Here is a 24,505-nt window from a genome sequence, read left to right as displayed (position 1 = left end):
CCAAGCCCTGATCTAGCCACCTGATCTTGCGTTTGGCGTAGAGGGCCAGGGGCCTGGATCATCACTGTCTTTGGCTCCAAAGAAAAGAGTATTGTGTATCCCCATCCTACTTTGGCCAAACTCAAGTCCGGCAGAGGGCCTGGTGCCGGGGAAGCGCATCAGTGTCTGTGGAATGAGTGTCAGCTACCAGAGAATCTCACGTGGACAAAGACCTCTGTTGAGATTCCGTCTCCTCTCCAAGGGTGGGTGATGGCAAAGGGGGAGGAACAAGCGTTGGGGCGTCCCGTGCTACAGGTGAAAGGCAGTGCTGGCCCCGAATCTAGCCCGTCTCCTCGAACACATGGGGAGCTATGGGGCCCTTTGGTGGTTTCCTTCCATCAATCACATCCTGCTGTCCAGCTGGGCCCTAGGATGCCCAAATCATTTAATGTTGACCTTTATGCTTTCGTGTGGTCAGTGGTCCTTGCCATGCGCCTTTTGTGTATAAAGATGCGTGTGTTCACCCCTCCCCTGGGGATCGCATCTTTCTAGCCTGAGGAACTTCTTTTCAGAATCACCGTTTTAGTCTCAGTTCTGTGAGAGAGGCTCCACTTTGGGGTGACAGTTCTTGGAAAAAGAAAAAGAGACCCGTGTGCGCAGTCCTCTCAGCTTTGTCACCGACTGGCCCTGTGACTTTCGGGAAAACACCGAGGGCCTTCAACTCTGCACCCATAAAAAGAGCTCCCTGACAGCGCTTACAGTGCGAACACTGATGGTTTTGTGAAGTCCAAGCTGTTGTCTGGAATGCTCTTCGTTCCTGTGATACAAAGAATGTAAATAGTGTATGTGGCACTTCTTAAAAGTTTATATTTAGAACCGTTTTAAAAACAAATACGTTGGCCAACTCTGAGAAGTACTCAGGGCACCGCCAGAGCCCCTGGTTACCTTATTTCTGCTGAAAACACTCAGAGCCCCGTCAGAGCAGTTGACAGGGGGTGGCAGGGTCAAGGCCAGAACCCAGGCTTTCTGACTGCTGATACCACTGGTAGCACCACCCACCACTTTACCCGGCTCCCAGAGGACTCACCTAAAACATGACTGTCTCTTACAGGGTTGGGTAGAAACAGCACCTAGAAACAGCCTTGCACACAAGCAATAAATGTTCCACTGAATTATTTGGATATTTGCTATTCTGGGGACATTGCTCTAGAAAAGTGGTTTGGCGGTTTTTTTGTTTTGTTTCCTTTTTACTCCAGACATCTCTGGGATGTCTGTCTCACGAGTTAGAATTATGTAATGATTATGAAAACCACATTGAATCGCAAGTAGACATTCATAAAACCAGTGTTATTTTTCGCCCCCTTCCCATTTCTGTGGAGGCAAAAACGTGGGCAGTGTTTGCCAGGCTTGAGAAAGGCGGTCATGCACGTAGCTCACTTTGGGCGCTTACTGACCGGGTGCTAAGATTTTAAATGCTCTGACGTTCCACGGCAGAACCACCGCTGCCTTTCCCGGCATGGCCGAGACTGATTGGCAGGAAACATCTGGCAGCAGTTTACCTCCCCTGCATCCCATCTTCTGAACTTGGAAATAAAACATCTCTGAAATCTTACTTAGGGTGAATGTCCTGTACCCAATGGAGACAGGGCCCCACCAGGAGCTGCGTGGTTTTGCCGCTTGCAGAGTTTGTCTGATCAAGCAGTGCGAAGCTATGATAGCTGCTTACAGTTTTCCCACTGCTGCGTATACACTAAGTCAAAAATATGCTTCAAGAGCAAGTGACAGGGGGGGAAGAGACCTGCCCTTGGATCATTAAGAATGATTCAGAACAACACGGGCCCCTGTACCACTTCCCTGGCAATCACTCTCTTAGGTGTACCCAGCCTTGGCTGCTGTACAACTTAAAAAGCAATTACCCCCCTTCCTCTGAACCTTACAGCTTTTCTACTTAGCCATTGATTGTGTCCTGTCCCTTTTGGAAACCAGCATTCTAGATGTGGAAATACACAGACTGAAAATGTTCCTCCCCAGCCTCTGACTCTATGAAGAGAGTCAGTTTTAAAATAGGACACTTTCAGTTTTGTTTTCAACCTTTATTACATTTTTGCATTTGAGATTCAAACAAACCACTCTCTTATACCACACAAAAGGCATCCATTCTTGTGATTTTAAAGTGCATTTCCCCTTTAACTTTGTGTACAAAAATATGTATTTTTCTTAAAGCCTGTGGAACTTTCTCAACAAGGCACTTTTAGGCATGAAAATGAAGATGAGTCTCCGTTTCTACATTCACATACATAGAAGGAAGAGTGGACCACCACCATCACAGCTGCATTCTTGGAGTCTTCACGGGTCCAGCCGACTCGAGGAACTGATAAACAAGACTGTAAAAACATTCACAACCTTACAACCTGGGCTGCAACGCTTTACAACCATAACAAGGAAAAGCTGCCCGTCAGCACAGCTGTCCTTCCCCGTCCAGAGGTGTCCCACTTCAGGAAGCGAAGATACGCTGGCAAATCGTCTTCGATGACCCTGGGAGATCCCACTGTGTGTGTAACATCTTAGCCCCAATGTCAGTGATCATCTGGGGAGAGACAGGCCGTCAGGATCTCCCAGAGCAGACAGCCATGTGCTTTCTCCAGCACACCACGTCCATTCGAGGGATCTAACACGTGGAAAACAGGAAAGACACCGAGGTTTTCACTCACTGTCCACTGAGAGGGAAGACCTAGACAACGGCACTTCTGAAAAGTGAGCAAACACTTTTTTGGTTTATAAACATATATATACAAGCCATTTAATGTCCCAGTGACTACAAGTAACGCTTGTTGTAAAAAAAAGCAAATTATATGCAAAGATCAAAACCACAAAACATTCTTTTAGTAGTTCAAGATTTACATCTTTAAGAAACATAGAGAGAGTAATGTTTTGCCACCATTAAAATTAAATCTCAGAGAGAAATAAACTCTACCTTGACTCTGAAATTGTTTTAATTTCTGGAGAACTGCGTAACTCCATTGTTTCTCACCAGCTCTCCTATCACAAGAATACTTAAAAATTAGCAAACCAACTCGCCCAAATGCTTCACATCTTCCAAGAGACACTGAAAACCTATTGTTTAAAATCTGTCTTTAGATAGTCTAGCTTATTTATTGCACCTAATTTGCAAATGCTCCCCAGGACATATGGGGGAATAAATATGAAACAGAAATGGAGCTGCCTCCCCATCCACGGACAGCTGCACCAGCGGCAGAAGGCTGGTCCTTTGGGGGCAAGTTGGGAAGGGGGCCACGTGTCATCATAACCAAGAGCTGTCTGAGGGTCAAACCTACAGGTCAGGCTGCATTCATATCTCCAACTAAGAAACCTGTCACTTTCCAAGGGGAAGGGTAAGCTGGGACGAAGTGAGAGAGTGGCATGGACATATATATACACTACCAAACGTAAAATAGATAGCTAGTGGGAAGCAGCTGCATAGCACAGGGAGATCAGCTCAGTGCTTTGTGACCACCTAGAGGGGTGGGATAGGGAGGGTGGGAGGGAGACACAAGAGGGAGGAGATATGGGGATATATGTATATGTACAGCTGATTCACTTTGTTATACAGCAGAAACTTAACACATCATTGTAAAGCAATTATACTCCAATAAAGATGTTAAAAAAAAAAAAAGGACAGCTGCAAAACTCACTGGTGAGCCTATTTTTGGCTAGGTAAATGAATCATGGATACAAACAATATTATAGTAATTCAGTTGAAAGCAAGCATACAACACACAAACTTGGGGGTAGAAAATGATTGTGGCCTTGAATTATGCACGTGCACAATCTCCTTTGCATGGAAAATTCCCTTTCTCCCTGCTCTTTGTCTGCTGTTGACCTGCTGTTACCAGTTCTGATTGGGTTTTTTTCCCCACCTTTGTTTAGTACCAGTTGTAAGAATTATCAGTTGAGTTTCAAGCTATTTCCACTGGAAGAAAAAAAAAGCTGTTTTTCTTAATTAAAATGGTGACATTATGACCTTGCAAGTGAGGAAAAAGAAAAGAAACCGGTCACTTTCTGCAGTGTGTCACCTGTCTACTGCCGGTGAGCTACGAACAAGGAGAAGGCCCATAGGAGGAGCAGGTCCTGAGGCCATCTGTTGATTTCCTGGGACAGAACCGCCCCAAAAGGAGACAGACTGATCGGTAAAGAGGAGACTATTTTTCAGACGCTGTAACCTCACTGCATGACGGTGCTGACAGGGAACTCGGGCGGGCACTTGCTTTAGTCAGAGAAGGGTCTTTGCCAGCGGGTGAGGACTTGCCCAGTGGGGTAAGCAACCCAGGTGCACCAGCAGGGGGCTTGCAAGCAGTGCCCCTGGCAGGAAAGCAGGGGTCAGCTGGGAGGAAAGAGGGGTGGGGGAGCGTTTGTGGTGTTTTAAAAGACATACTTATCACTGAATTACCATATTTCAAATTCTGACACGGGAATGCCTTAAGATCCTTATTACTGAAAACCATACAGAAGTCACTTGAGGCATTTTTCTTACGAACAGAGAACGATCTTGATACCTTTGGTCTGTTAATAGGGAAAGGACAGTACCCCTTGTACCCTTCATAAACTGGAGGAGGAGGGTGGGACTTCGTAAAGCAAAATAAATTCATGACCTATATAAGATCGGTTTTGCTTCCCATGGTGTCGATTTACACTATTATATGATAGTTCTGATCACCAGATTTGTAACACAGGGAGTACTGTCTGTGTACCTGATGTAAGACATGCTTAGATAAAACCCAGTTCTGCCCAGTATCAGCATAAAAAATGTGATTGTCCCAAAAATTATCACGTAACCCCCAGTGCTGCCCACCTAGGAGAGACATAAAAAATAAAGCAGTAGATTGCAGACTAGTCACAGCCAGTTTTAGGAACAAGAACTCCGTGGAACACCACTTAAGAGCCTTTAAAAAGTTAAAACTTTTTAAAGTTCAAAAAAGAAAAAACCCAACCACAAAACTCTAGGAGCCAAGACACTCCAGACCTGCTTGATGCTAATTTACAAAGCCACAGAAGCTGGGAGGTCTCTTCCAACTGATCTGGATAATGCAAGCGAAAGAAGACTCTTTGCTTGCAGAGTCTAGGAGCTGTGCCCCCAAATCCAGGCGATGGGGCATTCCTCTTCCTTCCTCCCTGAGGAAGACCTCACTTTAGTAAGGTCAGGCAAAAGAAAAATGAGGCAGTCATTTAGCTAAGCTCCAAAAACAAAAACAGAACAGAAAAAGACCCCAACCTTCTACAAATACACATGTAAAAATATTTTTAAACACCCCCAAGGACCAACCAATTTTGCCCAAGAAAAATCACAGGGTTTGGGGGTCCATCTGACAAGGAAAGTCCCAGGAGTCTCACAACAGTATGAACCAACAGACTTTTAATGCTTTAGTCCAACGTGGTTAAGAACAAATAATCTCTGATATTTCAGAGTTGGCAAACAGCGAAAACGACATCTGAGAACTCGGTGAGGTTCTTCTCCCCTATCCCTTTACATACCCACACACCATAGGTAAGAACAACCAAATCCAAGTCCGTGGGGGCTTGTAAGGTGCTGTTTACAACGTGGATGTTGTAAATCACAGTCAAGATACAACCAAGCACTTCCTGAAGGTGCCGAGGATACACTTAATCTGCAAATCCAAACGTCCTGAGCACAGCGTAAAAGATGACTCTCCAGGAAAAGCGATCCTAAAATCCTTTTGTGAAGAAAGAGACACGGGCAAACCAGCTTGGCAAGTTACAGCAAGTCTTGTAATTGAGCCCGCGGGTGACTCAGGGTAAGAGCGAGTGCTTAGAAAGCTCCCCCCAGCGCCAAGAGGTGGAGCTAAAAGTGTCCCACTCCTGACCTGCCTGGCATCAGCCTGCCATGGGTGGTGACACTGCACAGGAGCCAGTTGACTTTTCATGGCTGGTGTGCCGTCCTCTGCTGGGATATCTAAGCGGGGTCAGGAAAAGGAAATGCCTGTCTCCGTCATGAGCTGATCTGCCTTTATTATCTTTTCCTGAACTGCAGATGAACTGTGGAAGAAAATCAAACACACAGAGATGAAGTGTGAAGCCCACGTAGACACGGCGGGGCAGCTGCAACAGGCGGCGAGGCCCCGGGTGGGCGGGGAAGACCACAAGAAGAGGGGGCTGGGGGCTTTCTGGGGGACTGACTTCCCACACCCGAGGGGAGAGGGGCTCCTCGTCACTGAGCCACCATCCTCCAGCCTGGCCAGCGCTTCCTGCAGGCCTGGGTCCCGTCCAGACTATTGCCAGCACCATCCTGCTCAGACCCTCGTCGCCACCACGCGGGGGCCAAACAGACCGCACACCCATTTCCTCTGAGTGTGAACCCAGTTCTGTGATCTAAGCCTGGCTGGCTTGGCTGCTTGAAGAAAAAAAGTGACTAGGATCCTTTCTTTTCGAAAACTGTGCCTGCTGGCAGTTCAGCTTTTCTCTGGGCTTCCATCTCCGTCCTGGGGTGATGCAGCTCGGCTCGTGTGCACCCACTCAGCCCGGCTCCATCCCAGGCCATCACTAATAGTAGGGCCCAAGCTTCTCGTATCCTAAATAACTAGGCCACTCCGGAAACAGACCATAGGAACACCGAGGGCTTCCAAACGGGTCAAAAGCTATTCCAAAATCTGGTCCATTTGGTGGCTGGGCTGTTCCCTGGGTGGATTTCAACTCTGCCCGGATGATCCTATAGTTTTTGCCTTTATTGCTGTCCCAGTACGTCTGTCCGTTGCACTCATAGCACACGGCAAACTCCATCCTCTCGTAAGACTGAATTTTTTCAGGCAAGCTGATTTCAAAGGAGAACGTGTCCTTGTCTGAACCTGCGTACGTGTCCTTCACGTACCAACAGGGAAAGTCTGTGAAGCTTTTCCAGGTGTCGAATGTCATTCTGACTTTCACCATCTTCTCAAATGCGAGGTTTTGCACCTTCACCGTGCCCGCGATGGCTCTGTCCTTCAAGACGCAGTTCTCCAGGCAGACGTGGTCGGTCCGAAGCCGATTTCTGAAGTCCAGGTAGTCGGCAGAGGGCTGCGAGAAATCCAGCACAAAGCTCTCGCTCTCCGCTGTTGTCAGACTCACAATGCTGTCCAGGAGCTCGGTGATGTTCAGTGGAATATCTAACGGGTCATCAAACTCGGAGAACACTTTGACCATTGTCAGGGCCAGCCCTTGGTTGTCTGCAAAGGACACCCGCTTCTTCACCTTCTTCTCCTGGACGGTCGGGGCCACCGTCCCGCTGGCTTCATTCTTGCCGCTCAGCTGAATACAAGGCCTCAGGGGTTTGCTTGGCTTCGGGGAGATCTGGAAGGCAAACCGCTCTCTGCGCAAGGAGGGGGCCATGCAGCTGTACCTGCACTCAATGTCCACAGCCATCACGGGGCTAGAGCAGGCTAGAACCCTGGCCAAGGGGAAAGAAACAGCAAGGAGGTCAGACAGATGTTCAGACTCAACCCTCCGACAGGGACCAGCGAACTATGTTTGCCTTCATCTTTGCCCACGTGGCTACAGCTCAATATTACCTCAAGTGTGGTCCAGTGTGACCTTGGTTTCAGGGGAGATGAAGAGTGTAAAGTGGGGGGCGGGGTAAGAGGCCCAAGGTTAAAACAAAGAAAGAAGTATGGAACCACTGGTTTTAAAACTAGTTCATGGGTTTCCCTGTCAGGGCTTGTTGGGGCCTTCAGTATACTGATGGGTCATGGGGAATAATGAAAACAGCGTGCTGTTTGCAGAATTTCCTAAACTTATCCCAAACAAGGAAAGTCTTTTTTTTTTTTTTTTGGTGGAGCACCTTGCTGAACGCAGTTTGGTAAATACTGCTTTCCTCCGATAAAAAGAAATTAATTCATCCCACAAATACTGATTGGTGTTTGCTATGTGCCAGGCATGGTGCCAGAGACTGGGAATCGGGAGTGAAGACAGACCCACACCTGCTTTCATTCAATGGACAGTAGATTTTTATATTCTAGTATATCTTACTTTTAAAAAGTGCCAGCAATTTAGTATTTTAAAATCTTTTATATCAGTGAATAATTGTGTTTTTCTCCAGTGAAAATAGCCTCTATAAGAATAAAAAGCAAAGAGAATCACGCTAAAGGTTAAATTAAATCTGACTTCATAAAAACAATGTTTTTCTATAAGTGAAAAAAATAAGTAAAACCAAAAAACCAAAGACTGGGAAAACATTTTCCAAAAAGCACGGCAGCAAAGTGTTAATACTTTTATAAAGAGTTTTTATAAAACAATAACAAAGTCAAATATTCCATGTAGAAAAATGGGCAAAGAGCATGAATAGACAATTCATGAAAGAAATTTAAAAGTGGCTCATAAATATGTAAAATGTCCAGCATTACAAGTAATTTAAGAAATTTAGATTAGAAAACAATGCCTGTTTTTACCTAGTGAGTTAGGAAAGAATTTTAAAAGATAATACAAATATCTGTATTAGTCTTAATGGGCACAACCTTGCTAAATCATCATTTTGGGTTCTAATATCACATACAGGTATTAATCTTGGAAATAATTAAAAATGCGTGAAGGTTAATTGTACTAAAATCTTCAGTGCAACATTATGGAGGGAAAAGGGGTGAGAAAGTAAACTAAATGACCAATAACAGGTATCCAATTAAATCAAGTACACCATATCCATGTGATACAATTTTATATCATCATTCAAACCATTATGTGGAAAAAGATTTAAGTGGCACAAAAATTTATAATATATAATTAATGTAGAAAATGGAGAAGATAAATTGTACATAGAGACTAGACTTGTAGGGAAAAATATTACGTATATGCACAGAAAAAAGACTAGTGATACAATTAAAACTGTCAGAATTTTCCAGGTTGATGGGATTTCAGGAAATTTCTATTTTCCTGCTTTGTACTTTCTTATATTTTCTAAAATAACAGACCTTCTCTAATCAAGAAAACAAAATGAATCTAATAAAACACCTCAAATATCTTAAGATTTGCCAAAAACCCACCCAACACTATTGCCTCACTAAAGCCACGCCATTATTATTCTAATTACCATGGCAAATTGATATTCTGATTTGACAGTTCCAATGGGCTAACTGAAGAAGTCAGTGATGAAATCAGGATTAGAATCTCTAGCCTGAGAATCACAGAACACAGATCTGGATTAGTTGCCAAACACATCTCCCCTCACTACGGCAAAGGTGTCGGTGTGTGGTGGTGTGTTGGGGTACCAGCTCTCAGGCCTCCTGATCCCCCCACCCCCGGGAGGTGCTGTGGGGTGATGGCAGTGGTTCAGGAGAAGGACAGGCAAAGTGCCGCTCATCACCTGACAACAGTGGGGACCACTGGTCCAACAAATACCATCAGTCCAATAAATAATACCTCATTTTCAACTTCTGATTTTGTTTAATCAAATATATTTTTAAAAATGAGAAAGGATGAAGACGTATTGGGCTTGATCCCAGTTTCAAAAAAAAAAACACCAAAAAACCCAGCACTTCCCCAGGATGCAAGAATCACTTAGTGATGACCAAGTGGGGAAACACAGACATCCAGAGACAAAACAATAATACAAATACCTGTATTAGTCTGAAAAGGCCCAACCTTTCTAAATGTTCTTATCTTAATTTATAGCCATAATGTAGTTATCTAAACATGCATTTTAAAGGATATCTTATCCTTTAAATAAGGATATTTAAATATCCTTTAAACATCTTATCCTTTAAATAGCCTTAAATAGCCTTATAGTTTCTCCTCTAACAAAGTTAAACAAGTAAAAATTTTAGGAGCAAATTGGCTATTATCTTTCCTTTTGTTTTTTAAATTTATCTATTCTTTCTTTATTTTTGGCTGCGTTTGGGTCTTTGTTGCTGTGCGCGGGCTTTCTCTGGTTGCCCCGAGCAGGGGCTACTCTTCGCTGTGGTGCGCGGGCTTCTCATTTCGGTGGCTTCTCTTGTTGCAGAGCATGGGCTATAGGTGCGTGTGCTTCAGTAGTTGTGGCACGTGGGCTCAGTAGTTGTGGTTCGTGGGCTCTAGAGCTCAGGCTCAGTAGTTGTGGTGCACGGGCCCAGTTGCTCCGCGGCATGTGGGATCTTCCCAGACCAGCGCTCAAACCCGTGCCCCCTGCACTGGCAGGTGGATTCTTAACCACTGCGCCACCAAGGAAGTCCCTATTACCTTTTCTTATACCCATTCAGTTGTTCTGGAAAGGAAAGTTCTGACTGAATTGGGCAAGACGGCTTTTAAAAAAAAAAGTCAGTGGGTTCAACATAAAAAAACAAAACAAAAGCCCTATACTTACAAAGTACTTGAATTTTTCTTTTCCCCTGTTCATTGCAAAACTTTGTTAGAATGCACTGGAATCACATGTTCAGTTCTACTTTTAATACAGGTAGTTTTTGCTTTTTAAATTAAATGTTAATTAAAAATAACCAAACAGCAGGCAAAGCCTTGCATCCCAGCCCCTCCCACTCTGCCCACCCCTGACAACCTGGGTGTGAACTGAGGAAGGAGCGGTTCCTCCTCTTTCGTAGCCGCTTCCTCTCTGCCTGAGTCAGCACAAGGTCAACTGCTAGCTCTCCACGAGTGTCCCGCAGGCCTGCAAACCATCCTCAGGCATGCTTTCCCCAACCACCTTAAAACAGCTCATTAGAAAATGACTGGGAAACTCTCAAGCTATTGTGGAAACAATTCTAAGACAAGGGGATCAGGCAAAGAATCTGCACACTTGCAGTGGACTGCAGTCACTCTCAAGGTCTAATCCTGCAGGTTAGAAAGGCTTAGTTGAAGGCCTTGGTAAAGTTTCAGTGTTTGGACCCAGCAGTATAAACGTGCCCCTGAGATCCCTTTTACCACCAAGCTTTAAGAACTGGAGGTGAGGAGGTGAAGCTGGAGTCGGAGCCAGAGGTAATTAAACAATTCCACTGGCACTTCCTGGAGCCGAATTGGTTTTGCAGCATTCTCCATGGAGGGCAAAAGGAAGGTGAACCACCTGGCGGCCCAGGCATTCTTCCCAGGCTCCTGCTCCAGGCCCACTGCACAAGCACCCCTACCCAGAATCCCTTCACTTTTTTGGTGTCACCAGCACTGGAGGGGAGGTCACTAACCCCAGTGGCTTCAGTAGAGGGTGCAGTCTGACTCTTGGCTCCCTTGCCTATCCTCACAGGTAGATTCCAGCTTTTGTTAACCAGATCGGTCTCCAAGAACTGGTGCACCGAAGTGCTGGTTTGGTGTAAGCCTTGCTGATCATCTGCTCAGAAATTCCCGCATGGACCGTGACAGGGATGACCAACACCCAGACGTACTCCTAGCCACGGAGACATGCAAGGTAATAGTTTCCTAAGTCCCTGAAAGCTGGACAAGTGTTTTGTCCTCAAATGGCATGAAAATTATCAGTTCCAACACAGGACGCATCAGGCTGTACCTCAGGGCCCCTCATATGACAGACTCTTAGGCCACTCTGCCCTTTCCCATGCCCAAGCCAGGGAATGTGAGTCACCAAGGTTGGTCTGGGAGAAGAACCAGAATGAGATGTGGACACACAGCTGAACCAGCACAGCATGAAATGGGACCTGGATAAAAGTTCGTTGCAGGACAGGGTCACGAGAATGTGAGTAGCCGTTACTCAGACCAGTACAGATTCTCAAAACCTTTGCTTCCAAATAGATGCCTAGGAGATCAGTTTTGCCCCGTGAGAGACTAGACATGCACCAAGGGTAGATTTCAGTGTTTCTGGTCAAAAGAGGGCAAACCCTAACACGCCATGCAAAGACAGAACATGGATGGTTTTGCATAAATGCTTTCCGTGTTCCTCTAGTGACAAACAACAGACCCTCTCAGCCAGGGTTAGATATTGTGGTGATTTTTCTCTAAAAACTATCGACTTGTACAGAAAATAACCCCATGACCTTCACAGTTTCAGGCGGCTGAGCTACTGACTCTCTGGCTGTGCCTTTTATAGGAAGCAAATCTTTCTCTTTTGTATTGAGGCCAACACATTGCCTCCTCCATTCTCTTGTACTCTGATAAGAAAAGACAGAAAAATCAGACGCACCAAGAACCCACCAGGAACACTGAAACAGCATTAGCTAAGCATTCGCAGCCAGATTACCAGGTATAATTTTTTAAAAGATGCGGCCACTTACCCCTTCGGCATTTCTTTATTCCCTCCCAAAAGGCTTGGCTGCCCCTGTATGAGTAAAGTTGGCATCTTTCCCTTGGTACTCAGACCATGGGGCCCTTATTCACAGCCCTAGAAGCCACTAGGACTCCTCTATTCTGTCACCATCATCCAAAGCATCTTTGAGATAAATATCTGTGGATGAGGCTGCATATTATAGGAAAGAGATAAGTTAAAATGGCAGTGTCTGCCATCTAAAAATGTTCAATGTGAAACACAGCGCACTGGCCTAGGAATACCTGCACATGGCTGTGCCACTTGGGGCAAGTCACTCAACCTCTCTGGGCTTGAGCTTTCTCCTCTGAGATCCTTCCAGCTCTGACATTCCTGGTTGCTAACACTGCCCGATGGTTCTCTTCTCACTAACTTTTCCCGAAATACCTCAACTTCACTTTTGTGGTTAGTCCTCCAGCTGTCTTCACGTTAGTCTTGGCTCCTGGATAACCCTGCCAAGTGAGCTATTTCCTCTTCTCTGCACCCCAGCCCCCAAAGCCCTAACACTCTCTTCTCCTGGACCCTGGGTCTCCCACGGAGGCCTGACCACGCAGACCACAGGCTCCAACATCTTCTATCAACTCTCCAAGTCCTCAAGTCTGTTCTCAACTTTCTCCTCCTCTGCGGGAAACAATACCAGGACAGCCCAAATCTTCTAGTGTGTTTTGGGCCCCCAACCCCCTCTTTTGCACTGAGTCCCTTCCACACCCCTTTCTCTGGATTCAAAAGGGTGGCACGAACAGGACACGGGGGCAGGCCAGAGCGTCCTGCCCTCTGTGTCCCGGTCCTGCCAGGCCCGGGCTGCACCCTGCCCCCAACCCCTCCCCGAGGTCCTTCGCCTGTCCGGAACCCACCTGTTGGGCCGCGGGGAAGCCCCCTCTCCAGCTGGCTCGCTGCATCGGAAAGCCCGGAGGGAGGTGGCAGGGGAGGCTGCCGCCACCAGACTACGTGAGCCTCGGTGTGTCCGGGAGGCAGGCCTTGGGCTGGGTTCCCGGAGTTGTGACCGGCAGGGGGAGGAAGACGACGAGGAGGAGGAGCCCTAGTTATCACATCAGGGCGGGGCGGCAGGGCCACCCGAGGCGGAGCGGCGCCACGAGAGCGTCCCCGCGCGGCCACCTCGCCCCCGCTGGCCCGGGACAGCCCGTAACAGCCCGTCTGGGGACCGGGAACCGGAGGTGGCTCTGCTCCGGGAGGCCCCGGCCGCCGCAGCGCCCTGTGTCCCATCGCCCTCGGCGGCCTGAGAGATCACCAAGTGTGTTTCCCTACGTTGTACCGGGAAATCGAGGCCAGGGGAGAGACGAAGCGACTTTCCCTTGTGCTAAGACCCCATCGCTCAACTCCGGGGACACTCTCTAGAAGTGTCGGGTCCCAGGTGGAAAAGCCTTGTGTCAGGTTCGAACTCGGCACAATAGGGATTAAGCGTATCTGAAGTCCCAACCCCCGGGCCGCCCGTCGCGGCCGGGACCCCCACCTCGGTGCATCACGTGGGTCAGGCCAGGCTCCATCCCACCTCTGGTCCCTGGATTGCCCTCCCCACGTGGAAGCAACAGCCTCCTTGAACCCTTCTAAAGTGTCCCACTCCCGGAGTGTAATTGCAAGTTGGACGGAGAAAGTGTAGGTGGCACGACCAAAGAGGGTCCCCGCTACGCGCCCTCGCCGCTGTTTCCGCGGCCGGGCAGCCGGCCTTGCGGGCTTGGGAGGGACGTACCTGGTACAGCTCATAAGCCCCGAGGTGCGGAGGCGCCAGCCCGCGGCAGCATCCGCGCCGGGGTGGCAGGGGCAGCGGCGGCGACGGCAGGAGCGGGGGCCGGGGCTCAGGTCGGCGCCCTTCGCGGGCAGCCGCATCCGTCCGTGCGCGAGAGCTGCCCGCCCGCCTCCTCCCTGCGGCCCCTCGCCCCGGACTCGGCCTCCCAGCCGCCGCACGGTTCCCTTTAACTTTCCGACCACTTCTCCCCACTCGGGATGTTATCCCAGACCCCCTTTCACGTGAACGCCCCCCACAGCCAATGGGCACGCCCGGGACGCGCGCCGTCGACCAATGGCAGTGGAGCCGCGGTCCTCCAGAGCACCGCCGCGCCACGTGATCGGCTGCGCGCCCGGAGTGATAGGGCTGGCGTCCAGGGCCTGCGAAGAGGGCGGTGGGTCACAATTTCATCAGAAGCCCGAGGACCGGCGCCAGGGGGCAGAGGCACTTTCCTACAGCCTAGCATCCCCTTACAGCAAGAGGGCTGGACGCCGGCGGCTGGCAGAGTTCCCTCTCCCTAGGCAAAGTCCTAGCCGGGCAAAGTCATTCTACACCCGCGGACCTGGTTGCAGTTGCATTCAGCCGCCCCGCCCGCCCCGCCTTTGTCTTACACTTCAGCTACCGGGGGTTCGCAGATGACCGTTACTTCCCCCATCACACGTGGGGCCCAGAGGAGCCCCAAGAGAATGCCAAATGCGTTCCCCTCCGCTTTAGGTGGAGCCTTTTCGGAATCAGTATCCCCAGCTCCAGCGATAGTGTCGAAAGTAAGTAATTACTGAACGCTTGCTTTGTGCCCATCACGGTCAAGGTGTTACTGTGAAAGGAATACAGTAAAATCCTTTTTATGAAGTTGTTATTGGGGCAAAGGACCAATACCCATCTCACAGAATACCGCATATATAGTTGAGGGTTTCTCAGGTAGGTATATTTTTGAGGAAACTACCTGAATTGAATCTGTATGAACAGATTCAGCCTGTACCACAGGGCCTCGGTGATCTCTGTGCTATGCCTTAAGATCTGTAGAGAATGAGGAGCTTAGAAGAGAGCTTAGAAGCCCCTCCTCCCATATGAGATCAATTTAAATATGCATGTATATAGTCATATATATCATCTCCTTGGTGATCAGCTCTGCGCTAGCCACTTTAGGGATGAGAATCCCAGTTTTCCAGTTTTAATGAATTTTGGAAATTAATATAGGATTGCCAGCTTTCTAAAGTGCCAAGTAAAGACACTAAAACAAACAAATCCTACCATCTTCTGTTACCATCTTTCATTTTTAAAAGAAATACTCTTTAACAGCAATAACAATAAAATGCAGAAAGGGCATAATCTCGGAGGAGAGGCCAGTCCTTCACATTGCATATGTTTAGCTTTATGAAAATTCATTACATTGACTATGGCATATGGGAATTTCTGCTGTAAGAGATTTTAAAGCAGCTTCTAATTTTACTAGGAATGTAAAAAAACGCTAGTCCACTACATTAATCCAGTCGAAGCCTTCAGCTCCATAGAGAGCTTCCCCAGACTCAGTCTTCCTGTGATCATTAGTCCTCTTCCTTCTCTTTCAATGGACAAATCTGATAAAGGACCACCTGTGACATTAGCTATTGGTAGGCGACTGGCAAATAAAATTTCTGTGCAATATTCCCTTTGCCAACTCTAAACCCCCTTTGGTTAGCTGATGAGTAGGTTGAAGATTTATGATGCCAAGTGCTGGCTACGTTTCTCAAGTGGAGGGAGCATGCTGGAGGAGTGGGCAGAGACAAAGAGCCAACAGGTATTGCAAAATGTATGCAGGCAAAGGGCGATCTGAACCAAACGGGGAAGGAGGTGGGACAAGTAAATACAATTTTATAGTGTTAGGTTTTGGAAGCATCTTCCTTACATAGATCTAGGAAATCATCTCTGTGGTTTAGGTGACTATTTCAGACCAGGAGAGTGGGGCTAAACTTAGTTGTGGCACACCCCAGTCTTGGTAGGTTCGAGTGTAGCGTCTATGAGTTTACAAAGAGCGCAGTCTTTGAGATCTGAATAGAGCTGGGATGCAAGCTCTGGAGAACTGTTCCAGTAGAATTCACAGCAGTCCCGAGTCCCAGAACCTGAGAGCTGGACTGGCCCTTAGACACAGTCTTGCTTCACCCTTTCATTTTATAGCAACAAAGAGGGAAACTGAAAATGGAAAATTTCAACGCGTTAGTCAATGCATACCAAGTTCCTTTTCTAACATCTGGCTTTGAATTGTAGCCTTAATTTCATTTAATAAGCCAACCCTCCTCCCCGCAAAAACCAAGAAGCCTAACAGTGGCTAAGCATAGCTAATGATCATTTTGCCATAAGCTGTTCTTTTTCATGGCTGTTAGTAGCACTGTCTTCTTCTTGCACTTGGGCTCATCTGTGACTTTTTCAGTTCTCTCTTACACATTTGTTCATTCATTCAACAGCACACTATTAACTACCGTAAACCTGGGTGCTGGAAATGGAAAAATGAGTGAAATATTATCTTACTCTCGAGAAGCTCTTAAGCTAATATATAATGATATGGGATGAATGTGTGAAAGGCAAATCTCTCTTAGGGGAGCTAAGAGGAAGACTGTGCATGTCTGGGGCAGGGGAGGGGAAAGTCTGAGAAGGCTGACCTTTGAGAAGTGACCGTTGAGCAGGATCCTGAAGGGGGAGTTAGAGTTTAGGGGTAATGGGAAGAGAGCATGGCAGGAATTGGAAATGGCACAGAGTTCTATATGTTTCCCCAAAGAATTTCCACGCCATTGATTAAAAATTAGATCCTCTTTCTGGCTTAAATATTGGACGCTGCTTCCTTCTGCATGTGTAAACAGCAGCTTTTTTGCTCATCCAGAAAGTTTGAAAATATATTGTTAATGCCTCATCTCCCCCTCAACTGAACACATTTCAAAAACAGCTCAAATCATGCAAGATTCTGGAAGAGAAATCTTTTTCTTTCTTTTATTCTTCTTCTTCAAATTCTAACATTGCTTCTCTTTGAATGAAAGTGATTGCAAAGTGAATCTAAATAAAAATAACCAGCATCGAGTCAGAACTAAAGAAGAGAACATTCTTTTGCTAGATCAGAATAGAAAGTGGGAAAGACTGTTTCCAAACTGCTTAAATCCATTTATATTTAGACGAGTGGAGTTGTTTGCACCTGTCAGAGCTGCAGACGTGCTCTGGGTGCATCATGTTACCTGGGGCCCTCTGCCCCTTGTTCAGACTTGACCGAAAGGGACTTGCTAGGTCATGTTTTATGGGACAGGCAGAGGAATACGAGCCAAGGGATTCTGAAAGCCTCTGTCTATGGAGAATGTGTCCTTAGCATGGGGAGAAGAGCTTGAGTAATTTACATGTCAAAGCTCCTAGAGCCCATCAGTAATTTTCACGGTTGAGGGCTTCTGAGTTTCTATATGATGTTGATGTAGGGACCACTCCTTTAAAAGTTACATATACAGAGCAGCTTTTATTCCCTAGCTTTATATCTTGTGCAGTGCTTTGTATGATCCAGATATAGCTTTAATTTATATTGTGTATTATTCTTATGAATATAAAAAGAATACAAGATCACTGTAGACACTGTATTTTGTGGAAAATACAGAAAAATATAGAGGTGAAAACAGAATCAGTACCACCCAGCCATAACTACCAATGTAACTCACTGTCTTTTCTTTCAGTATTTATTCTGTGCATAAAACAGGATTATAGTTTGATATACATAAAATTTAATATCTTAATTTTTTAATCATGACTGCTCATTTTGAGTGTATTAGTATTATTATAATTTTTCTGACATGCTTTTTAGTGACTGCATAATATTCCTTCATATAAAGAGACTATAATTTATTTTCTTATTGTGGGATACTTAGATTTTTTCCAAATTTTCTCTATTGTAAATAAACTTTGATAAGAATCTTCATATTTAAGTCTTTGTCCACATCCCTGATTTTTTTTTTTTTTTTTTTTTTTTTTTTGTGGTACGCGGGCCTCTCATTGTTGTGGCCTCTCCAGTTGGGGAGCACAGGCTCTGGACGCACAGGCTCAGCGGCCATGGCTCACGGGCCCAGCCGCTCCGCGGCATGTGGGATCTTCCCGGACTGGGGCACGAACCCGTGTCCCCTGCATCGGCAGGCGGACTCTCAACCACTGCGCCACCAGGGAAGCCCCCCTGATTATTTTTTATAAGTCTGTTTCCGACAGGGTACAGACATTCTTCAGACTCTTGATTTGTATTGTCAAATCATTTTTAGGAAGATCAGTGTTGACTTTTTATTCACTACTGGAGCAGTTTAAGAGTTAAGTAATCCTAATTAGGTCTTGGTTTGTGGACTTTGAACAAATTATACCTCATCTTACAAAAAAGCCATATGAGAATTTTCACTAATGAATCATATACTCTGTGCCTGGGTGAAAATAGCTACACACTTGTAGCTTTGAGTCTCAAAATACACAGCCAATTTGTGTTATGAATGGGGACTTCATAACCCATATTATTGACTTAAATGATACTAAGTGGTGGCTGGTCAGAGAGAAAGGCAGAGGCTGAGAACATGGGGTACCACTTTGCCACAGGCTTAAAAGGAATTAGGCAGAACCCAGTATGTATTTCTATTCCTTGCTGATTCATCCCCCGTTTGTGACTGGTGTGATCATAAATTATATTTGAACATATAACTATATACATGTGATGCAACGTGTACCATCCAGAATATCATGACAAGTGGCATGCGCTTTTATGAGAATGACATGTCAAGCTGCTTTGAGGGTTACGACAGGCCGCTTGGCCTTGTGTGCTTTGGATCTTCGGCCTGTTCGGCCGCATGCCTCTACCTCAGATACTGCAAGCACTTGGGGCTTTTGTGTAGACAGTTGTATTTTGGCTGGTTCCATCCTGATCTTTACAAAACTGTCTGGATTGTCCTCTTAGAAACAGGCAATGATATAATTTGTATGAAGAAAACAGTGACTCACTAGAGGGATGAGGAAAAAAGACTATTTAGGTACAATAATTTCTAAATGTACATACTATGTTTTCCCACAACTTTACATTTCTATCACTCCTCTTTTTCTTTGAAATTTAGAGTCAGAAGCTGAACTGACTTCATGGTTTTCCTTCTGATCATTTGATATCCTCTAGAGAATTACAACTTAAAGACTGCATTCTTCCTTCTCGAAACTCATGGTAACAATCTCTCCACACAGAGCCACAGGCTGTCGGGGCAGTTAAAGCTAGGAAGTCACCACATGTTGAGAATATTCTGACTCTGCCCTCTGCCTTGCTCACGTTCCCAAGGAGGCACAAATCTCAAGGAGCAGTGGGAGAGCCATCGTCTAACGTTGTTATTTCACCTACTGCATAATAAAATGCAGGGGACAATAGTGCATTTGTTGTTAAGGCTACTCAACCTTGTTATAAAATTACACTTCACCAAAAACAACAACCTGATAACTATTTGTATGTCTTACTTGGCAAGCAGCCAGGACCATAAAATATACAAAGCCAAACTTTGACATCTAAGCCTTGGAAATTGATATGACCTTATAGTAAACCTTAGCAAAGATATCTGGCATGATTCCTATTTTCTTCTGTTAATACTTTGGTCGTCTTCAAATGCAGAGCCCCTTATAAGTAGGGTCTGTTGTCTCCTATTTTTCTTATTAATCCAAAAGGTGTAATAACTTAAGCTTTCTTCCCTGATTTTGACCCCAGCTCTTTTTCCTTCCTTCTTTCTTTCTTTTTTGGTATTACTTTTGAGTTTGTAAAAATCTAGAAATTTCTCTCTCCTAAGATTAGTCAAGAAGCATTTCTCTTTCTTATAAAGCAGCATTATCCATCAACTTTCAGGAACAATCCAAAGTCATAGGTGATGAGAAGAAGGAACATATTACAAAGTATAAGAGAAGGTTTCTGGTTTAACTTCCTGTAAAGATTCCTAGGAAGACACATAAAAATAGAAAAACTCATATAACCCTCATGCCCTAGACACAGTAAAATGTAGTTGGTTAAGAGCTCGGTCATCTGGTGGTCCTGGATTTGAATACTGACTCGGCCACAATGAGCTGTGGACCTTGGAAAAATTACTACCCAACTTCGTGCTTCTGTTTTCCTATCTGTAAAATGGGAATACTAATGCCTTCCTGGCAGGGTTACTCGGAAGATTTCCTAGAACACTTTCTGTGTAACCAGGATGACTCGTTGCATAAAACCCAAGTGCAATGAAAGTCACATTTCTGGATTATTCTAAATACAGTAAAATCTGGATCTGAACCCTCTACTTACCAAGTCCAGTAAGAAGCTTAATATTGGTTGTTGTGTGCAGCTCCTCAAAACTGGGAACAGGCCCTTTGTTCTTAGGCTCTGCGGTCACTGCCTACGCCTTTTGCAGCCCACCTGCTGTGGAGGTCACATCCTCACCACCCACCCACTGCAGCTGCTGCTCAGGCAGGCTTCGGTGAGGCCCCCTTGGCAGGCCTGGCGTGAAGGTCCTGCACTCCAGGATCTCAGCTTTTTCCATGTGAGCAGGATGTCAGCTTCCATCACCTGTGGAAACTTCAGATCCCACAGCTCCCAGGCTCTGGGATTCACCTCCTCTTCAGGGTGGATCTTTCTGCAAACCCATAGAAGCACCAGGCACTATACCCTCCCAGTCTTAGACAGTTCTGAACCCTTTCTGTAGGAGCCAGAACTCCCAAACAAAGGGTTGTATGGGGGCTATTTCTGCAGATGCTCCTGAAACTCGAAGGAACTGTTAGCACCTTGTTAGGGCTAAGGGTCAAGACTTTAGGGAAAAAAAGACCTACCCTTTTCTCTGGTGTAAGGTGTTGGGATATGTGAGAATAAGGCACAAACATATATGCTGACATATTTGTAAACTACCAAGCACATGGTAGATATTCCAAGGACATCACTGGTTTGCCAGATACTCCCTCATTTGAGGGTAGGTGAACAGAAACAACTAAGATATAGCTTAGGAAAAGGGGAAAGGGATATTCCTAAAGACTTGGGAAATGAGCAGACCTCTGAAACAGGCTTACTACAGGAAACAAAAGAAAAATTTAAGGTATCTTTGATTACAAAAAGGCATGGTCTTTGTAAATTACATAAAAAACTCAGATGAAAAGTTAGCAAGCTGATTTTTTTTTAAAATGTGCATTTATCGGGGGCTTCCCTGGTGGCGCAGTGGTTGAGAGCCCGCCTGCCGATGCAGGGGACGTGAGTTCGTGCCCCGGTCCGGGAGGATCCCACATGCCGCGGAGCGGCTGGGCCCGTGAGCCATGGCCACTGAGCCTGCGCGTCCGGAGCCTGTGCTCCGCAACGGGAGAGGCCACAACAGTGAGAGGCCCGCGTACCGCAAAAAAAAAAAAAAAAAAAAAAAAAAAAAAAAAAAAAAGTGCATTTATCCTGTATGGTTCATTGCTTTCTTAGTTAGTTCTGCCATATAATAATTTTTGTAGTAAACCCTTAGTAAAGTATAGCATGCACTTTGAAAAGTCAACAAATTTTAAGTGTATAGATTAATCAATTCTCATTATATCCATCCACTAGCACCACAGAGACCCCTTTTATTCCCAATTCTTGTCACTCTTCCCCACAGGGGTAAGAATTATACTGATTTCTAACACCATAGCAAGATGGTTTCTTACAAAGCTAAACATACTTTTATCATGCAGTCCAGCAATCATACTTCTTGGTATTTACCAAAAAAACTGAAAGTTGAAAAATTATCTCCGCACAAAAACCTGCACACGATTTTTATAGCAGCTTTATTCATAATTGCCCAAACTTGGAAGCAACCAACATGTCCCGTAGTAGGTAAGCAGGTAAATAAACTATGGTACATCCAGGTGATGGAATATTATTCAGCACTTAAAAGAAATGAGCTATCAAACCATGCAAAGACATAGTGGAAACTCAAATGCATGTTACTAGTGAAAGAAGCCAATCTGAAAAGGCTACGTACTAGATGATTCCAACTATATGACATTCTAGAAAGGAGAAGACTATGGAGACAATAGGTCAGTGGTTGCCATGGGTGGATCAGGTGAGATGAATAGACGAGCACAGAGCATCTTTAGGGCAGTAAACATACCCCGTATGATACTATAATAATGGTGGTATGTGATGACACATTTGTCTAAACCCATAGAATGTACAACACTAAGAGGGAACCCTAAGTTAAACACCCTGTTCATTCTGGTTGATTGTACTATGTCAACATTGACTGTACTGTGTCAAATGTACCAAAAATGGGACATTTTTTCATCCTTGGTAAAAAATGTACCATTCTGATGAGTGATGTTGATAATGGGGGAAGCTGTGCATGTGTGGGGTGGGGGTGTATGGGAGCTCTCTGTACTTTTGCCTCAATTTTGTTGTACACCTAAAAGTTCTTTAAAAAAATAAGGTTTTTAAAAAAGTTAATAACATGAGATATGAAGAGAGATGAGATACGAATGGATGGCAAAAATGCAATCAAACAGTTAAACTCCATTGTGGAAGTGGAAATAAGCAAAACTGACAGTGTAGAAGATGGAATCAGTGAGGGACTTCCTAGCCAGTCCAGTGGTTAGGACTCTGCACTTTCACTGCCGAGGGCCTGGGTTTGATCCTTGATTGGGGAACTAAGATCCCACAAGCCGTGTGGCTCAGCCAAAGAAAAGAAAAAAAAAGGAAAATCGAATCAGTGATTTGGAGGTTAATCTTAACAAGTCTACCAGAATGTATAGGAAAAGAACATTGAGTTAGAAATGATAAGAGAAAAAGGAAGAATTGTTGAAAAAAGAAGTAGATACTATGAAAGAGAATGGGAATCCAATTGAAGAATTATAGCACTATTAACGAAAACCCCAGAACAGCAGAAAAAGAAGTTATAAAAACTTTTATTGAAGAAAACGTTTCCAAGCTGGAAAGAGACCAGAGTATATATAGATTGAATGGGCCCACATATTTCAGATAAAATCAATTTTAAAAGACCCACATCTAGACACATACTTAAAACATTTTTGAATTCCAAGGACAAAAGAAAAAAGGTGCTACAAGTATCCAGGTAGGAAATAACACCCCCTGGAAAACAAATTATTGATGAAAGAAAAAACACCAGATTGACTTCTGACCTCTTTGTAGTAACAATACTCACTGTCAGAAAACCATGGAGAAGCATCTAAAAGAATTTTATACTCATATACATTTTTATATGTGTACATGACCTCTCTTCCTAACATTTCCCAATTTTCTTACCAGAGTTTCCCTGACGTTGCAAAATATACCAATGAGACTGAGTAGTACTCAGAAAAAGTTCTAGCTTATCCACCATGCTGATTTAGTTCCTTGATGAGGTTCTCACACTACAGGTAAAAGTCTATTTTGTGCCCCTCACTTCTCCTTGGTTTTAATAATCATCTTATCTGGCAGTGGGAGTGTTATTTGCTGCTGAGAAAAGAGGTCTGTCTCCCAGTGACGTCTTGAACCTTCCCTTTCCCACTCCAAGGGTGGTCTATTGTTTTCCTTACCAGTGGGAATTTACACTTTGTGGGCGTAGTGTTTGCTCAGGTGGAAGAGCTTCACATAAGTCTTGGCTCCATTTCACTCCAAATGCCAAGACTTTCATTTATAAATTATACTGAAAAATCGTAGACTACTGGAGTTAAAAGGACTTTGTGTTTTCTAGTTCAGCCCCCTCTGTTTACAGGTGAGAAAGCGAAAACCCAGAAAGGTGCCATTGCTCGTGTAAAGTCATAGATTCATCTCCTGTTTGAGTTGGGCGAACTAGGCTCCTGGTCTCTCTGCATCCACCTCCAGGCAGACTGATGGGCAAGATCTACTGAAAGGCTCACATGAGCCAGTCTTTACAATGAGGAAGGGGCTCCTGTAGGCCAGTGGTCAAAGCCCACGGAATGGCCACGTGTGAAACTAATGCCCACTACTCAAAAGACCAGTGAGTTTCCAACAATCAGTGGAGACACACCCTCAACATGGCACCTTGAAGTAACCAAAAACCAAAGGTGTTCGGTACGGAAGAGTCTGAGGACACAGGCGACATGCCTCCAGCCAGTTTTTCCGAGTTCTTCCAAGTTTTAACTTTTAAGGGCTGTAGTAACAAGAACATTTCCCTTCTAAACAAGCAGACTTGGTTCATGATACCTGACATCCTATCTTCAAACACTGACCAAAGTCAAGGGTCAGGATCAGAGCCTGCACTTGTGGATCCCATAGCCTTTCGATTTGGTACTTGGGTGAGTCAGGAACTCATGAGACTGCACAAATGGGAAGCCCCACTCCAACTAGCTTAACCAAACAAACAAAAAGAAGAAGTAAATTGGTTCATATGACCAAATACCAAGAAGGCAGGGGTGGGGTTGTTTCTAGGATAAACTCGGCATCGTGGGGAACGTGCCTGCTGGCTTCTGGGGGCCAACACCAACCCCACTTAGAATGCAGAGAGGAAGGAGGGAATCTCACCTGATGCCGGCATACAACTGTACATTGGAGGACCAACAACTGTAGTCAGAGAGGTGGCCCAGCCCGGCTCCATGCCCACTTCTCTGTGGAGGAGCATTTTGTGTCACTAAATTAAAGAGAACGGGCAGGAAAT

At 45.3% G+C, this 24,505-nt stretch overlaps 1 protein-coding gene and 1 long non-coding RNA gene across 2 annotated transcripts in view; one reads left to right on the top strand and one right to left on the bottom strand.

Moving 5' to 3' along the window:
- The window catches only part of LOC308608292, a 105,445-nt gene that overhangs the window by 50,498 nt on the left and 30,442 nt on the right, over positions 1 to 24,505 (top strand). Inside the window, exon 2 of the long non-coding RNA XR_014014134.1 lies at positions 11,159 to 11,320. This is a non-coding gene — a long non-coding RNA (uncharacterized lncRNA). The remainder of the gene's footprint in view (positions 1 to 11,158; positions 11,321 to 24,505) is intronic.
- PPP1R3B (protein phosphatase 1 regulatory subunit 3B) lies at positions 1,661 to 13,156 on the bottom strand. The gene is made up of 2 exons (XM_081221173.1): positions 13,021 to 13,156; positions 1,661 to 7,414 (listed from the first exon to the last, which is right to left on the bottom strand). The coding sequence occupies exon 2, from the start codon at positions 7,387 to 7,389 to the stop codon at positions 6,535 to 6,537; it is 855 nt and encodes a 284-aa protein (XP_081077299.1). The 5' UTR covers positions 7,390 to 7,414; positions 13,021 to 13,156; the 3' UTR covers positions 1,661 to 6,534.

The sequence above is a fragment of the Mesoplodon bidens genome, assembly GCF_964165515.1.
Source record: "Mesoplodon bidens genome assembly, chromosome: 20".
NCBI classification, from domain to species: domain Eukaryota; kingdom Metazoa; phylum Chordata; class Mammalia; order Artiodactyla; family Ziphiidae; genus Mesoplodon; species Mesoplodon bidens.
The sequence above is the reverse complement of the archived record's forward strand: the minus strand, read 5'-3'. Positions and strand labels throughout refer to the sequence as shown.

Excerpts from the sequence above, each read along its gene's own strand:
- PPP1R3B (XM_081221173.1), bottom strand. The coding sequence starts at position 7,389 with ATGGCTGTGGACATTGAGTGCAGGTACAGCTGCATGGCCCCCTCCTTG.